Source organism: Abrus precatorius, unplaced genomic scaffold (assembly GCF_003935025.1).
Source record: "Abrus precatorius isolate BTA unplaced genomic scaffold, Abrus_2018 Scaffold5, whole genome shotgun sequence".
Taxonomy (NCBI): Eukaryota; Viridiplantae; Streptophyta; class Magnoliopsida; order Fabales; family Fabaceae; genus Abrus; species Abrus precatorius.
In genome coordinates, this window is record NW_020874395.1 from 15019452 (window position 1) to 15036762 (window position 17311).

General features: G+C 30.6%; 1 protein-coding gene across 1 annotated transcript; it reads right to left on the minus strand.

The window, feature by feature from the left end:
- Nucleotides 1–3373, minus strand: LOC113866766. Its single transcript, XM_027501566.1, has 5 exons — nucleotides 3226–3373; nucleotides 2896–3123; nucleotides 600–1447; nucleotides 267–441; nucleotides 1–197 (listed from the first exon to the last, which is right to left on the minus strand). The coding sequence occupies exons 1-5, from the start codon at nucleotides 3371–3373 to the stop codon at nucleotides 1–3; spliced, it is 1596 nt and encodes a 531-aa protein (XP_027357367.1).
- Nucleotides 3374–17311: the final 13938 nt, after the last annotated feature.

Genomic DNA, 17311 nt, shown 5'->3' on the forward strand with positions numbered 1-17311 from the left:
CTATACTAAGTCATTTACATAAAATTGTCTTGGGTTGACTTTGGAGTTGAGCTTTCTTGCCATCATCTTTTTGCTAGCCTTGGTTACTATGGCTGCTTGACCGACTTCGTCCAGTAAATCCAAGTTGACAGCTAGGGATTCGTCATTGGCCAATTCCTCGAAGTTTTGCCCTCGAAATGATGGTTCTCCAATCTCGACTGGCACCATGGCATCAATGCCATATGTGAGCTAAAATGGGGTCTCTTTTGTAGTCGTTTGGGGCATACACCGATAAGCCCATAAGATCTCGTGCAACTTCTCTGCCCATTCTCCTTTTGCCGAACCCAATTTTTGTTTGAGTTCATGTAAGATGACTTTGTTGGCAGCCTCGGCCTGACCATTAGTCTGGGAATGTTTGATGTGAAGCCCTTCCAAAAATTCATTAAACCGGCGATGTGTGAACTGTAGCCTGTTATATGTAATTAAGGCATGAGAAAAACCGAAACGTGTAATAATATTTTTTCAGGTGAACTTCTAGACATTATTGGCCGTGATGGTAGCGAGTGGTTCGGCTTCAATCCACTTGGTGAAGTAATCTACGACAACAATTAGGAGTTTACATTGCCTTTTTGCCAAGGGAAAAGGACCGAGAAGGTCCATTTCCCAAATAGCAAAGGGTCAGGGAGACCTAATAGGGTGAAGGGTGTCGGCGTGTTAATATAAATGAGGACCGTGTTGTTGATAAGGATGCATTTCTTCACAAATGTTTGGTAATCTTGAGCGAGTATCAGCCAAAAGTATCCGGCTCTAAGTATCTTAGCGGCCATGGTGCGTCCACCCGAATGGGTACCACAGATACCTTCATGAATTTCTCTCATGACATAGCTAGCTTTATCTTCATTGAGACATTTAAGCATAGGCGTTGAAATTCTTCTTCTGTATAATTCATTGCCTAGAATGAGGTACTTAGCTGCATGCATTCTTATTTTCTTAGCCGAAGCTGGATCTTTTGATAAGCTGTTGCTGGTGAGGTATTGAATAATTGGAGTCATCCAATTTTGAGGCATATTTTCTATGTCCATGCACTCTTGTTTCGCGATACTAGGTTGAGGGATTTCTTGATGAATTACACTTTGTAATTGCCCAGGTTTCCTTTGACTAGCAAGTCTGGCAAGCCTATCGGCTTGTTCGTTCATGGTCATTGGTGTGTGTTGAACATGTACTTCGTCAAATTCATCTTTTATATTGTTAAATTCTTGATAATATTGGAGTATAATGGAATCCTTCACTTTATATATTCCATTAACCTGATCGGCCACTATCTTTGAATCGCTCCAGCAAGTGATGCGTTTTACGCCAATATCTTTTGCCAATCTGAGACCCGCTAGTAGAGCTTCATACTCAGCTTGATTGTTGGAGGCGTTGAATCCAAACCGAATAAATTGTTCAATAGTTACGACGTTTGGTCCTTCAAGTATAATTCATGCTCCACTACTGCTCAATGAATTTTTATATACTTGTGATAGCTTTGTAATAGGCCTAATTAGTTGTGAATTGTGCTTAATTGTATTGTTTTGGCTGAGTTTTATATTATTGGGCTTAATTGTTAAACTTTGTTAATTTTCAGATTTTAGAGCCTTTTGACCTTTGCTTATTGTGTTATCTCGGGCTATAGTTATCAGATTTAAGTGATTGCAATTGCATTTGAAAGCTAAGAGATGGGTCTACAACACTCATGGAGATTTAAAGGCTGAATCATAGCATCCAGAAACAGAATTACACCAAAACTGGACTGGAAGACGCAATTCGTGGATTTTGGACCTTAGTGCAGTGTTTGGGTTATATCTCGGCCCACAGATGCCCAATTTGACTCATTCCAGTGGCATTTGAAAGATAACATCCGTGGCTTGAATGGCATATCAATTACAAATTATAACGACATGCTTCTTGGGTGAATTATAAGGAGGAAGTTATGGTTTGTTGCTGGAGATTTGAAAAGTCAGATTTGAATAAAAGATTGGGAGTTTTTTTTAAGGGCCATTTTTTTTTACTTGGAGACTCATTTTTTTTAATAGAGATTTTCTTTTTGTGAGCTTCCATCCATGGAGGAGTAGTTTCGTTTATCTAGTTCAAGGATCAACGGAATGCAACATTCATGAGAATCGGTTTGTAGATTTTATATTTGAATTCGGGTTTCCTAGTTTCTTGTTTCTCTCCATTTTGATTAATATCATGAACTAAAGGTTTTTGTTTGATTTATTTTTTAGAGGTAATTCAATTCATTGTTTTGTTTCGGTTGAAGTACATGAATTGATTTTTGGAAATTAAAGTTAATTAAGTGGTTCAGAAAGTTAACATGTTCGATTAGATTTTTAGAGCTTTCTAAGTTTAATTGAATTTGTGTTAATCAAACGTATAAAGGTTTTTGTGTGATCGCTTAATTTAATTTAAGGTCTCAGTTGAATCTAGTCTTTAACCACCGAATTTGAATAATATGTATTTTGGGATTCTGTGATTGAATGTTTGCTTATTCCTTCTTGATTCTTGAATTAGGTGTTTTTCCAATTGATTTGATCCTCTCAACTTTGACTCTGTTTTATTGATTCTATATCACCCCCAGTCCTACATACTCTCCAAATAGATTAATTCGTCTATGTGATCCTTTGGAAAATAATCCTCGTTGCTTGCCTCGTGTTATAGTAATTAGGTTTAAATTTGACAAATGTACGACCTCGTGCCAACTACCCAGTCGGTTTGATGATCCATCAACATGCAGGTTTCACATGTCAGAGCTGATGTATCTCTGGGTTGTGAACTCATTGACGAAGTCTGCAAGGATTTGAGCTTTAAGAGGGCGTCAGTTTTCAAAATGGATATCAAATTGGGACAACTCAATTGTCCATGTTACCAACCGACCAGCCAATTCTGGTTTTCTCAAAACTTTAGCCATTGGGCAATCTGTACATACTACCACCCGATGGCTTTGTAAGTAATGTCTTAACCAACGAGTTGTGTGGACTAGGGCCAGCACTACCTTTTCCATTAACTGATAGCGTGATTCGGGGCCTTGAAGTGTTCGGCTAATGAAGTATACAGGAGTCAGTTCAGGTGTTTCTTGTAGTAAGACCAAACTGATGACAATATCTGACACGGCCAAGTAAATAATCATATCCTTTTTTGGCTTCGGCTTGGTCAACATAGGCGGTGCCGCTAACATATTTTTTTATTTGATGAAGGTCGGTTCACATTCGTCAGTCCAGACAAACTTTTTGGATTTTTTAAGTAGGTCAATGAAAGGCCAAGACCTGTCTGCCATTATAGGTAAAAATCTGGCAAGAGCAGCAATACGACCAGCAAGTCTTTGGACCTCCTTAACATTCTGGGGACTGGTCATTTCAATTATGGCCTAACACTTGTCAGGGTTCGCCTGGATTTCCCTTTCAGATAACATAAACCCCAAAAACTTGCCACTGGCGACCCCGAACATACACTTTTCGGGGTTAAATTGCATCTCATGTTTCCTGACTTCCCCGAATACCTCCTTTAAATGAGCAAGATGTTGTTCCAATGTAGTAGATTTAACCACCATGTCGTCTACATACACTTCCATTCATTTTCTCACTTGTCTTTCAAAAATTTTATTCATCAGCCTCTGATACGTTACCCTTGCATTCTTTAAGCCGAATGACATTACTTGATAACAGAAATTTGCTTAGTCCATGATGAATGCCGTCTTTTCTTCATCTGGGAGATACATCCAGATCTGATTATACCCAAAGTAAGCATCCAAAAAACTGAGTATCCTGTGGCCGGCTGCATCGTCCACCAGGGTATCAATATTTGGTAAAGGATATATGTCTTTTGGGCATGCCTTGTTGAGGTCCGTGAAGTTTGTGCACATTTGCCATTTACCATTTGCTTTTTTAACCATGACCACATTGGCCAACCAAGTGGAATATCTGACCTCTCAAATAAAACTGGCCTGCAGCAACTTACTAGTTTCCTCCTTCACTGCCTTCGCTCTGTCGCCGCCAATTTTCCTCTTCTTCTGTGCTATCGGTTTGGCCCCCTTATAAACCGATAAGTGATGACAAAGAAATGCAGGGTCGATGCCCGGCATGTCAGAAGCCGACCAGGCAAACAAATCAGCGTTACGTTGTAACATTTTCTAAAAGTCTTGCCTCTCTTATACAGATAGACCGATCCCTAGATAAGTAACCTGTTCAGGCTTCGGTCCCAGCTAGAATGGTTGCTTATTTTCGTTGGGTTCAACCCGACACCCCTCATCTAGCCTAGGATCCAGCTCAATTTCCAAGGCCGTCCCAGACCGAGGGAATACAATATTGACATTTCGTGTACAGTCTTGAATTGGTTTGAGGCGTAGGCTTGCAAAATAGCATTCCTTCGCTGTCTTTTGGCCAGCATGGATTGTAACAATTCGGCCCATTTCTGACGAAAATTTTATAGCCAAGCGAGGAGTAGACACTATGGCCTTCAACTTGTTAAGGGATGGTCTATCAAGTAGTATATTGTACGAGGTATTCGCGTGTATTACCAGGTAAGTGACCTTGATACGTTTTTCCTCATGTTCTGACCCGAATAAGGTATAAAGGAAAATACATCCCCGGGTCTCTACTCGTTCCCTCGAGAAACTGACCCGGGGTTCTTGATATTCTTCGAGTTCTTCTTCTGGTATGTCCAGCTGCTTGAACGTATTCCAGTATAGGATGTCGGCCGAGCTACCTTGATCAATTAGTATTTTCCGGATAGTGCAATTAAGGATGTCCATATTTATTACCATAGGATCATCTTGTACTAGATCTACTCTCTAAAAGTCTTCGTCCGTAAATGTAATGGGTGGTACCTGGATTCTACTACCCAATGACACATTGTTGACGGAGCATACTTGCCTCAAATGTCTTTTTCTAGCCGAATGGGTGGGTCCTCCACCTGCAAACCCACCTGTAATGGTATTAATAACCTTCTTAGGATACTTCTCACGTTCATCGTATCGTGTAGTGGGAGGTTCCCTTGACCGACTTCGTTGCCTTTCGGGTTGCTTATTATGGTATCTGCTTGATGAATCGGGGTAGGGATCTCTCCCCCTTTCGGCATGACTGGTGGGGTTTGTCTGCACAAATCCTCTAAGGTACCCGTCCTTGATCAAATCTTCAATTTTATCTTTCAAGGTCGTGCACTCCTCTGTCGTATGGCCCCTATTGCGATGGTACTGACAAGATTTGCTCTTATCTGTCCGAGGAGGGTATTAGCGCGCCTGGGTATACTCAAGATTTTTGTTGCCAAGGCCTGATAAAGTACCCTAAACTGGTTAGTGTTGAGTGTAGTGTAGAAGGGATATTTGTGCCCCCTAAGCAGCATCTCAAGCTCATTTCTTCTTTCTTTGTTTTCCTGCCGAGATTTGAAAGCTTCTCTCTTATCTATATTTTTTGAATTGGACCCCTAGTCTGTCCGAACTTGATTTCGGTACTCGGCCAATTCCTCCATCCGCATATACTTTGCAGCCTGACTCCTCAATTCATCCAGATCAGCTGATGGTTTTTTGCATATGCTGTTAACAAAAGGACCTGACTTAAGGGCCGTTGTAAGGTGGTGCATTGCCATGGCTGATTCTAGATTATGGATTGAAAGGGTCACTTTGCCGAATCGTTCCATGAACGCTCGGAGTGATTCCCCTTTTTCCTAAAGAATGTTGACAAGTGCTAGGGATGTCAAGGGGTGAGGTCGACTTGTGGCAAACTGGAGGTTGAATCGTCTTGTAAGAGTTGCAAAAGAGTCGACAAATGAAGGGGAAAGTCGAGTGAACCGACTGAGAGCTGGTCCTCGAAGCGAGGTGGGGAAAATCCTGCACCATAAGGCGTCGTTTTTTGTATACAGGGCAACTTGGGTCATCAAAATATCCAAGTGTTCTCCTAGGTCAAACGTCCCATCATACTTTTCTAACGTTAAACCTCTCCAGTTATTAGGTAACTTGGCCTCCAAGATAAGCTGAGTAAAAGGGCTTCGACTCGGGCCGTCGCCCCGTTCAGTAAGGGTTTCAACTTGTAGAGTTCCCTTGGGTTTTTCTTGCAATGCCAAAGACTCTTCTTGCTCTTGAGCAGAAGGGGTAGTCTGAGAGGGTATATGGGTTTTGATTTCTTTTCTCAAGTCAGGTCTCAGCCTTGAGCAGTAAATACTATTGTTTAATTAAAAGTCTCCTTTTACCTGTACTTCTTACCTTTTTTTTATAAGAGATATTATGGGCTAATGGGCCTTATGGGTCAGCCCTAATCCTTATAATTAATTTATTAATTCTAATTAATTTATAATTATCATGCTTTGTGAGGTACTCGTCCCTCGTAGGCCGAGTAGGTATTTGATTTCCTCTTTCTATAAGTAAGACCGAGTAATGTCTTATCCAATACACAACTCATACACCTTTCTCCACTAAAAATATACTTTATTTCCTAGTTAATTCCACTTTTAATCCACAATCAAATTATAAATATTTAATTGTTTTAATTGAGAGTTTTATATAGGATAGTAGAAATTATTAATTTATCTATTAATCTTTGTAAATACAAAAAATTCTCTTTTATATTACATAAAAAATTTAGTATAATGGTCAAATCTTTAACAGAGATATTAATACATGTTTAAGTATTAATTATACTAATTAATCGACCTTATACTAATATATAAAATACACGTATAAATATATATATATATATATATATATGTAAGTTTTATTTTTATAATTAAGATTAAAAATAATCTTTTAATTAAATGTGACATTTTGTATTGATACTTTTATTTTTTTAATCATAATTAATTTTAGCATTAAAACAATCTTTTTACTACTACTTAATTAATGTCATAAAATTTAGACCAATTATCTAATTGACATATTAGCTAAGTAGATAAAATGTTCAACTACTAGAAGACTCATTCAACCAATATATTTAAATGTCATCAAATTTAATTTTCGTTATTTATTTCAAGATATGTAAATAAAAGATGTTTAAAATGATAGTTTTTTGTAATTTGTAAATTTGGTTAAAAAGGCCACACCACTCTGCCTGACTTTTTAAAATACAAGAGAACGTTACTTTTTCATCTTTCAAATTATGTTGTTAAAATATAAATATTTAATTGTAATTTTTTTATCTCCATATTGTAATTTATGTACAATTTTATTTTCTTTAGTTTTAATTACTCAGATTTAATTTTCCTAACTTTTTAACTGTTTAAATCAAGTATTTCACATTTAAATATTATTTAATAATTAATTAAAATATAAAATATTATTAATTTATATAAGTTAATAAAAATCATAAAATATTTAAATAAAAAATTAATAGCATACTAAAGTAAAAAAAATTGGTAATTAATCTATTTAATTGAGTTGGTTCTCTAGAGTTCTACTGCTAAAGGTCTTGAGGGTTAGTTAGCAAGACCCCAACACAAATAGTAGTAGTCTGCAAACATTTGAACATTTTGATAACATTTTCAAATAGGTTATTTTTATTTACCAATAATATGAATTAAAATATTTTATAAATATATTAAATTTAAGTTAATAATAAATATTTTGATGAATTTTACATCATTATGTTCTTGAAATGAAAAAAAAAAGTCACATTTTATCACTGTCACTAATTTTTACTCAACCTTCAATTGATTACTTCTTGAAAATTATTATAACACATTTCATTTTAAATAGTTTAGGGCTTTTATAAAATCTTTTTGTTGATTCTTATTAATTAATTAAAAACATATCATATATTTTTAACATATCAAATGGATTCATATTTTGTTAATTCTAATTTTATAAAAATATTAAAATATTATTGGAAAACATCATAGAAAGGTACTCTGCTTTTTATTTTAAATCATGGCATTTGAAAGTTACTTTCAGCCACATACAACAAAAAGAAAGGTTATTTTCAACCTCGATTAATATAAGCCAAATGAACTCATCTAAGGCGACAAAAATATTTATTATTTTTATTCATAAAATTCAAATTCAAATATGTTTGTTAAAGGATACCAAAGTCTATTTATCGTGAGTTTTTAAATTGACTAACGAGACTTTTATGAAATTGTTTATCTTATTTAAACAACGTTTTTATGAAACTTATTCCGATAATTTTAAAATTTAAATTTATAAAAAATAAGATATGAATTTAATACATGAGCACTTAACTAAAATGTTTAACCACATACATCCTAGTTAAAAGAAGGAAAATATTAACCTCGTTCCTAAACAGTGAAGATAAATAATCAATAAAAGTAAATACCTTTATAACTCTAATAGAATTCATATGTATTTTTTTATTAAAAAAATTATTTATGAATACTTTTTTAAATTTTTTTATTTATGAATATTTAAACTCAATTTTGAGAGCCGGGATTTTCAAAACATTATCTGCAAAGAAATATTTATTGGAAAATGCTGTTGTTACAAAAAAAAAAAATTTTTTGCTTACTTTATATATAATATTTTTTTTATTTTCTTTATCAAGATAAGTTAATTCAGCACTAAATTAAGTAAATGATTATTTTCAGGCAGCACTGTGATTTTCATTGCTGAGTGTTACCCAGATGTAACACATACATTTCATTCCTTCAAGTTCTCATCACTGTAATGTAGACAGCTAGCACACATTAATTTAACGAGGGCACACACTCATAAATGTGCATCTGAATTTCTCGATTCCCGTTTTCTTGTTTTCAAAAGCTTGCTGTACCAACCATTACCAAGAACATGAAAATAAGGCTATAGAATCTCTTCCAAAAATAAGAACAAAAATGTGATATTAGCTCAACCAAAAACATGTTCTTTCTTTTATTCCATGGGATCGATTATACAGAAATATACTCCTTAGCTCTCCCATATTAAGCAAGTTGTAGTTATACATAGCATAAAGGCGAGCCCCTTAAAAAAAACGCATAATTTACAATAAAATTATATATTTGTGTTCCTTTCTTGCATCTTCAAAAGCCCAACTTTTATGAAGCTATCAAGAGTTGAACATCTTCATCATCATCATCATGGATCTTCTTTAGAAAGCAGATTTCCCCATTATTCAAGTGTGCAACATGTTCAGCCAAACTAAGCATACCATGCACATAAGCATCTCTCAACCTTTTCCATAGATTTATGGATAACCTAATCTTTGGTTGAACTTTTGGTATCAGTTCTACCATTTTCACATTTTGACATAACACATTATCATCATTGCCATTACTTACCTCTTTGATGCTCTTAAGCTTATGATATGTTCCTCTCCTTCTGTATTTCTTCATGCCTCCACACACAGGAACAAAATCAACTATCTCCATTTTTCTATTAGTGTGTGGTGTGTGCGAGAAAGAGAGAAGCAAGACCCAAGAGCCGCGTGGAAACAAAAGGTGACTGGTGTGCTATGTGTGCACGATATATACCTACACGACCAAAAGTTGTGAGAAATCTCCTTCTTAAAATATCAATTATTTATTGGGCAATATGTTTTATTTGAACTTTAAAACGTTAAGTAACTTTATTAAGTGAAATGGAAAAGAATATTAGTGTCTGTATTATGGGAGGTAGTGTACTCTTCAAAGTTAATATATTGGACTAATAAAATTTAAATATGAATTTTTGGATTAACTGTTCATTATTAGGGTGAAGATTGATTTATAGTTTAATATAATTATGGATCTTACAAACACGGTCAAGATATTAATAAATAACAAATTATTATTAAAATATTTATGTTGAAATAAATTTTTAAAAATATGAGAGTGACATGAGTGTATTTTTGTATTTTTTTTAACAAAATATTTATACTTTTATTCTATAATGACTGCCGATTATTGGTTAGTATTTTTTTTATAGTTATTTATTAAAGGCAGAGATTCACGTATTCTAAAACTAATAAGTTTTTAGCATCTACATCATTCAATAATTTATTATTAAAATTAAATTTATAAATTTGATTAATCATTCAATAATGTAATATTATTTTAATGATACTGCACATAAATTTTAGATAATTTTAATATCAATAAATATATTATTTTATAATTAATATTTATTTATATTTCAAAAATATAATATAAATTTAACTGAAATAGATTGATGAAATATTAATAGCTTATTAAATTATATAAAACTTTGTAAACTCAATCTATTCAATAATAAAAATTAATTTAATAATTAACTATTAGAATTTAATGTTTATAAAAAATAGCGAAGTAAGTTTATTGAAATTATTTTAAAAGTAAAAAGAACCCCATCTTATGTATAAAAAATAAAAACATTAAATAAATTTTTTAATTCTTATTAAAAACCATTCAACGCAGAACAGAACCTGATCACTAAGAGCAATGTGATGACTATGATGGAGACAGATAAGAAATTAAGACCACTATACTTTGAAGGGACCAAATACTACGATACATGTGTAAGCGCCTTCTCTTAAAGCAAAGAGAGTTGATTTGCTTTAATTGCCATGCAGCGTATGCTAAAGGGCTCTAATTGAATAGAAATTTAAAGCCAACTAACATTTGGAGGTGGTAGTTGGCATAAAAAAAATTACTACTTAAATATAGTGGTTTTTTAATTAATAATAAGTTTTCTTGTGATTTTAATTTTTATTAAATTTCCACACAAATTTAGTCTTTTAATTTTTTTTGTAATTTTTAAAATTACTCTTCTTAAATATCTTAAAAGTAACTTTCTTTGCACAAATATGGGGAAATTTATGATAAATTTTGGGATTGAAATCATGTGAAGGTTTTTAAGAGAAAAAAATTAGAAGAAACTTATAAAATTTCAAAAATAATTAAAGGAAGTGAAGGTAGATTTTGAATAGGAAAACAATTGAAATAATCTAATTTGAGTGAAATAGTATTAGAAATTGAGTTTTTCTTCAAGAGTTTAACCACTTTAGTAGTTTAGTTTGCAAAATATGTTTTGAAAAGAAATGAGTCGAGAGTAAAACATTAAAAAATGAATTATATATAAATATATATTAAGAGACTATATATATTATACTACTATTTTTTTACCCTCTCTGAGCTTCTGCACAATGTTAGGCTTCTACCTGCTCTTGTTGCAGTGCAGAGCCACAGAATAATTATTATAGACTTCACCTACAACTATACTCGTATAAAAAGCCCGTAAATACTAGTATTCATTCAGTATTTCCATCATTGTTTAAAATTTTAATATATTTTAGCTTAATTGTTAACAAGACTTTAATATTTATTAAGTTTTTAATTAATATTAATGAAACATTGGTCAGTTAAAAATAATTTCTCTTCCGTTGGTATCTTCACGGTTCCATACTTATATTGCTTATGCAATTGTGTGTAGTTCAATGGCTCCATAATCTTATGTTACTTATAATTTTGTAACTCAAAATAATGATAATTTGGGCAAATCTCATCAACATCGATGGAGAATATTAAAAGTAAGGTTCGTATGTCTCATGTTTCTGCATCAATCACTACACAATATGCAGACAAAATACAAGAAAATTCTTATTTTGTATTGTTCGGCTTATATTGTCTCTCAAATATGCATCAATCATATCTTTGTATTTTTTTTATTAAAAAAATGTTCGTTTATGACACCAATTAGTGTATATTCATTTTTCTAGTTACCTTTAGATATGGCCGATTGTTGTGAATTCAATGACACAATTAATAATCTGAGAAACCAACTTCCATTATACGTTAGCTTTGGTATTTATTCTGTGTTTATTTTATGGTTGTTGGCAGTAATATTTTTATTAAAGGTCTATATTAATAGAGCTTTGCTTTCATAGAGCATTAGATGCGATGAAAAATGGTGATTTCATACCCCAAAAATGGCACAAATTCAAGGGAAAAGTGTTATTAATTAATTGAAAATAAAAGTATTTATTCCAATAACATACAATAAATATTTAATGTTTTATCTTTAGGGTATTAAAGTGTCTAACATTTCTTAACTAATGCTTAATAGCATTTTGCTTGTAGAAATCCACTATTAGGATAAAGCTCTATCTAAGAATGCAACTTGACTTTCCACCCATTTTAAAATATATTAGTTGTTCAGTGAAAATATTAAGAAATAATAATAAATTTTAAAAATAAGTGTGCATCTTCTAAATTTTTCTGAAGTGATATAAACAATAGCATGAAATGCCTACTCTAAACCTACTCTGATCTTGAAATAAGGTGCCTATGTAACAAACGCATACCAAATTGCTAAATTATAGTAAGTGGCATTATAGGGTAACTGTACATTAATTGTTGCTGAGATATCTGACAATTCACCCCTTATTTCAAAGTTTATTTTCACCATGAACATGAAAAGGACACCCACTTTCTAAAATATTTTTTTATTTTATGTGGAACAAAATTATACTCTTAATTGATGATGAGAATTTTTTCTTCATGAAAGAAAAAAATAATCATTGACATAAACACAATTTTTTTATAAAATCTTTTTATACACATGTCAATAGATTCTTTCCCTGTATACCATATTTATTTTGAGGAAAATTAGATTGACTAGAGTTTAATACTAATTGAAATTAACGGTATTATTTTTTCACAAAAACAAAATATTACTTCTGCTTTTAAATATAAGATTCTTTTCATTATTTTATAAAAAAAAAATAATCAATCACATTAATAGTTATAAATAAATCAATAACTTAAGATAATTTTTTAAAATTATCTTTAAATTATACTTTTCTCATTTGATAGATATATATAATGTGAAAATTCACTTATTATAGAATTACAAATTTACCTTATTTTTACCATCTTATACATATTTTTATTAACATCTTTAATTTCATTAATTATTAAATTTAGAATTTTGCATTGTTCGCATAATGAGCAAGCTTGTACCTTGTTCCCTTTATATTCATTGGAAAGAAAACTATATGTGCATAAATTTCCAGACATGTCAGCTAACCTAACCTGACTTGTATTCTCACCTGTGTTACCAAATTAATTAATTAACAAATAATCAAATATTGGCTTCGTTGCTATTAGAATGAAACATGCAATTTCAATTACCTTTTTGGCCAACTTTAACAATTTTGCTATATGACCAAAATCAGTGGTTAAGAGTCAAAATCTTTGATCAAATTAGTATTGTTTTGTGTTTTGGTTCGTAAATTCCCAAGCTCATTTGGGAATATTGTTCATCTTACTTGATGCGAGGATCTATACCTAAAATCTTAATGTGAACTATAATTTTTTTAATTAAGAATATATATTTCTTCTTTATTTTTTATTTACTGAACGATATTAAATTAAGTAAATGGCTATTATTATTCTTATGCGTTTATTGTAATTTTTATGTAAAATCTCCAACCATTGATGTAATTATAGGGAAGAAAATAAAACATTTTAAAAGAAAATCACCTATACGATAGGGACAATACAAGTATCTCCAAATTAATCCTAACTATAGAATGTGTTATTCACAATTTCATCAATATGAATTTTTCTGAATTTGATATTAACCTCTTTAGCTGATGTCTATGACATGAAGATTGTTATGTTCTATGAACTATATCATTTGGAGTTAATTATTCTTTGGTAAATTTTTAATTTAACAAAATGGATATTGCTTGGTGAGTAGTTGTCCAACTTTATCAAAATTCATACACTTCGATTGGGTTGTTGTCCAACTGCTCATGGATCCATATATATATATCATAGCTTGCTGAGTTGTTGTTATTATTAAAGAAATAATTATTTGTTTTTATTGATTCTTTTTAGAAAACTTTTAAAAATTATTATATTAAATTTTTAAGAAATTAGCTCAAAATACCGATTACCAAAATTGTTCTTCCTTTATCACTTCCAACATTCCTTTAGTCAAATTTCATGCAACCACTACAATTGATCTTGTTTGTGTTTCGGTCTGGGGAGCTAGGATTTTATATGAATGTGATTTTGTTTTATTTTATTTGAGAAAACAACATATGATCAATGAAATTAAAAAAAAAATTATTCTTGAGAAAATTCAAAATTCTCCTTTTTCTAGTATCTTATAATAGAAAGAATAAATTTAAAAACAACTCAAGAAAAATTTTAAAAAATAATTTATTTTAAGAATTTTTTTATAAGTACTCTAAAGTCAAAATAAATAGATAAACAGTTATAAGTAATTACGATGAGAGACATACTATTTTATAAAAAAATTAATTTCTTAACCAATACTTTATTTTAATTTTTGTCAAATATTTTATTATTTTAAATATCATCATTTTCTTATTTTAATAAAAGTTGAGAACAGTCAGCCTAGCTTGATAGGTCGAAAATATTTGGGCCGGACACATAGTTATTGACTCATCAAACTAAACAGATCTAATTGGGCCACCTAGTTAAAATCAGGTAGGCCTTTTAATTTTTGGCATGAATCAGCCCATTTATAATGCCTTAAGTTGTGTTTAGAGAAATGAATTCTAATTACTAGATTATATATTTGGACAAGATTAAATAATTTTTTTTGATCAAATAGAATGAATTTTAATCAACAAATTTTTGTATATAATTTAAAAACTCCTTAATTATCCTTAGCTTTTTATAATTATCATTTATAACTTCTCTCATACTTTATTCTCACTTAAATTATCATTTATAATTGAATTTATATTTTCCAAGATTTCTAAATTTCTCAATCTAAACACAAATTAAGTTTTTATTTAATTAATCTTGATTATGAAATTGCAATTTTTTGTGTTGATTTTGAACCCTCACATCATTCAACATTTGCTACTTATACAGAAATGAAGCCACATCTATAATCTTATTAGCATAAAGTCCTTAATCTAAAGTATTTCGTTTCTCTTGGAAAAGGAGATTAAATATATTTGATGTGTCTGAATATTCAGGTTGTTTGAGTGTTTATTTAATAAAATTTTTAAAAATATTTTTAATATTATATATTTAACAATAAAATTTATTTAGAGAAATTAAAAACAACTTATTATAATAAGCTATGTTAAAAAGTTTATTTAAATAAATAAATAAATAAAAATTTACCCCACTTAAGCTATTTTTATAAGTTATTCATAATTTTTTTCAAACTATCCCATAGAATTGAAAATAAAATAAAATCAACAAGTCGACAATTGCAAGCATATACGTATCATGAACATGGCTAGAAAAGAAGTACAAGAAAAAGAAAAGAGAGAGAGAGAGAGTAGAAAATGGTGAAGAACATATGTGATATTAAAAAAAAAATCCAAATATATAATCAACGAAGCACAAGCCAGAAATTAGGTCAGCTTTTTCTAACGTTGATTTGGCTTAGCCACTTTAAAGAATTCAATAATTATAAAAATAAAACCTAATTAATCAATATCAATCCTTCAGTACGTAATTAATGTTGACAATGTACCAAACATTGTCCACTTCTGTATAACAATTTCGAGTCTTTAATATAAAGTACCCTTCTTTTAGATAAAAAAAAAATTATGGAATTTTTTAACCTTAAATTTAAGTATTTATAAATAAAAAAAATTTATAAAAAAATAAACAGTCATTATATTGAATTTATAAAAATATAATAAATATTTATTTTTGTAATAAAATTTTTTTTTATTATTAACTATTTATTTTCAGTTACCGAAGTTAATAAAATCTAAAAATTATAAAATTATATTAAAATTGGATTTTTATCTGTCTCTGTTAAAAACTTGCAAAAGACTATTTCTAGAAATTTATGTTTAAGTCACTTTAAAAAATTAACTCTAAACTCATTTCTTAACATCCACATATATTATAATAAAAACAAAAAACTCTTAGAATTTTCAAATGGTCCCCAAAAACAAGAAAAGAAAAAGAAACAACAAAATAATGCATAGCTCCCGCAGAGACAAGCAAACATAATGGGGTTTTGTAAAATATCCATAATTTTAGATAAATTTCAAGCTGTAGTCCTTATTGAGAACTAGTCATGATTTATAGATGTATTGAATAGAATGCAGGCATTGACTGATTAAAGTTTCAATAAACTTTCATATTGATTTTTAATGAAGATATAGGAGAGGTAGAGATGCTTATATGTCAGGAAGATTTGCATAAAATCAGATATAATATTATAATAAGAGGTTGCAATTTGAGGGTGCAGAAACAAACTTGAAAAATCACTAACATAAGACTCTTCAAAGTTATTTCTCTTTTAACTTATCCATTCAGATGGTCTCTCCAAATATATAAATCAATTAGGAGCACAACTAAAATGACAAAATTCCAATCTGACAAGCAATTTTGGTTAAAACTATCAACATTTAAACAATAAAATAATAACAATAATAATACTAAACTCAGGCACTCCAACCAATGAAGGTCAGAATCAAGAGTTGAATGTGACTGTTATCATTCAATAAGAGAATAATCTCTAATTATGTAACACATTTCAATAAATAAATAAAAAAGTCTTATTAATCAGTGTCTCAAGGATAATAACTAAAAAATTAAAAGTGATTTTTTATTTTTATAAAAATTAGAGAACTAAAAGGTATTTTTATATTTAAAGTGTTGAAGATTACTTTTTACTTGTAGTTAATAATTATTGTTAATTTGAAAGAATTTTACACATGGTGAAGTTCAAACACAACACAATTGACTACAAATAAAGTTTTATATTTTAAGAATTCAGTTTAAATTAGATTGAAAGACATAAAAATAAATACATTAATATTTGTCTAAATAATTAGCATTTGCATAATGCAATCAAGTAGCCTTGTTTTGTGTTGACCATGTTACTCTCCTATAGTTGCTCCCTTGGGTTGTGTTCCTCTTAAGCAGAGCCCTCGTGCATGAGAGGAGCCAACTCAAAAAGGACAAGAAATCAAGATATTCATAAGCATAGTAGATTGCGTTTATAGCCAGACAATTCAAGCTGTTCATTTGCAAGGTTTGCACAAGTACCAATACATCACCACATGCATCTGCTACATCAATTCCCTTACAATCATGGGAATATACAGAGGAGCAATGTAAAGGGTATGGGTATATAAATCTTGTCATTCATGGGTCAAAGGAAAAAAAGATAAGCATTTATCACTATTGTCTTACAACTAGAATTTTTATTATGAAATGCTCTATGATATAAAATAATGGACAACAGAGTCCAAAAATTAGGAGCAAACTTGGGCATTAATTATTTAGAGAAGACTTGGACCAAAGACATGAATTCAGAATGCAATTGGATAAAATTCACATAAATTTCGTCTCAATCCCACTCAGCTGCACATATCATTATTGCAAGGATAATATTAAACAAATGAATACTTTACTCTGAAAATAAGAATTAGAGTTGACTTTAGAT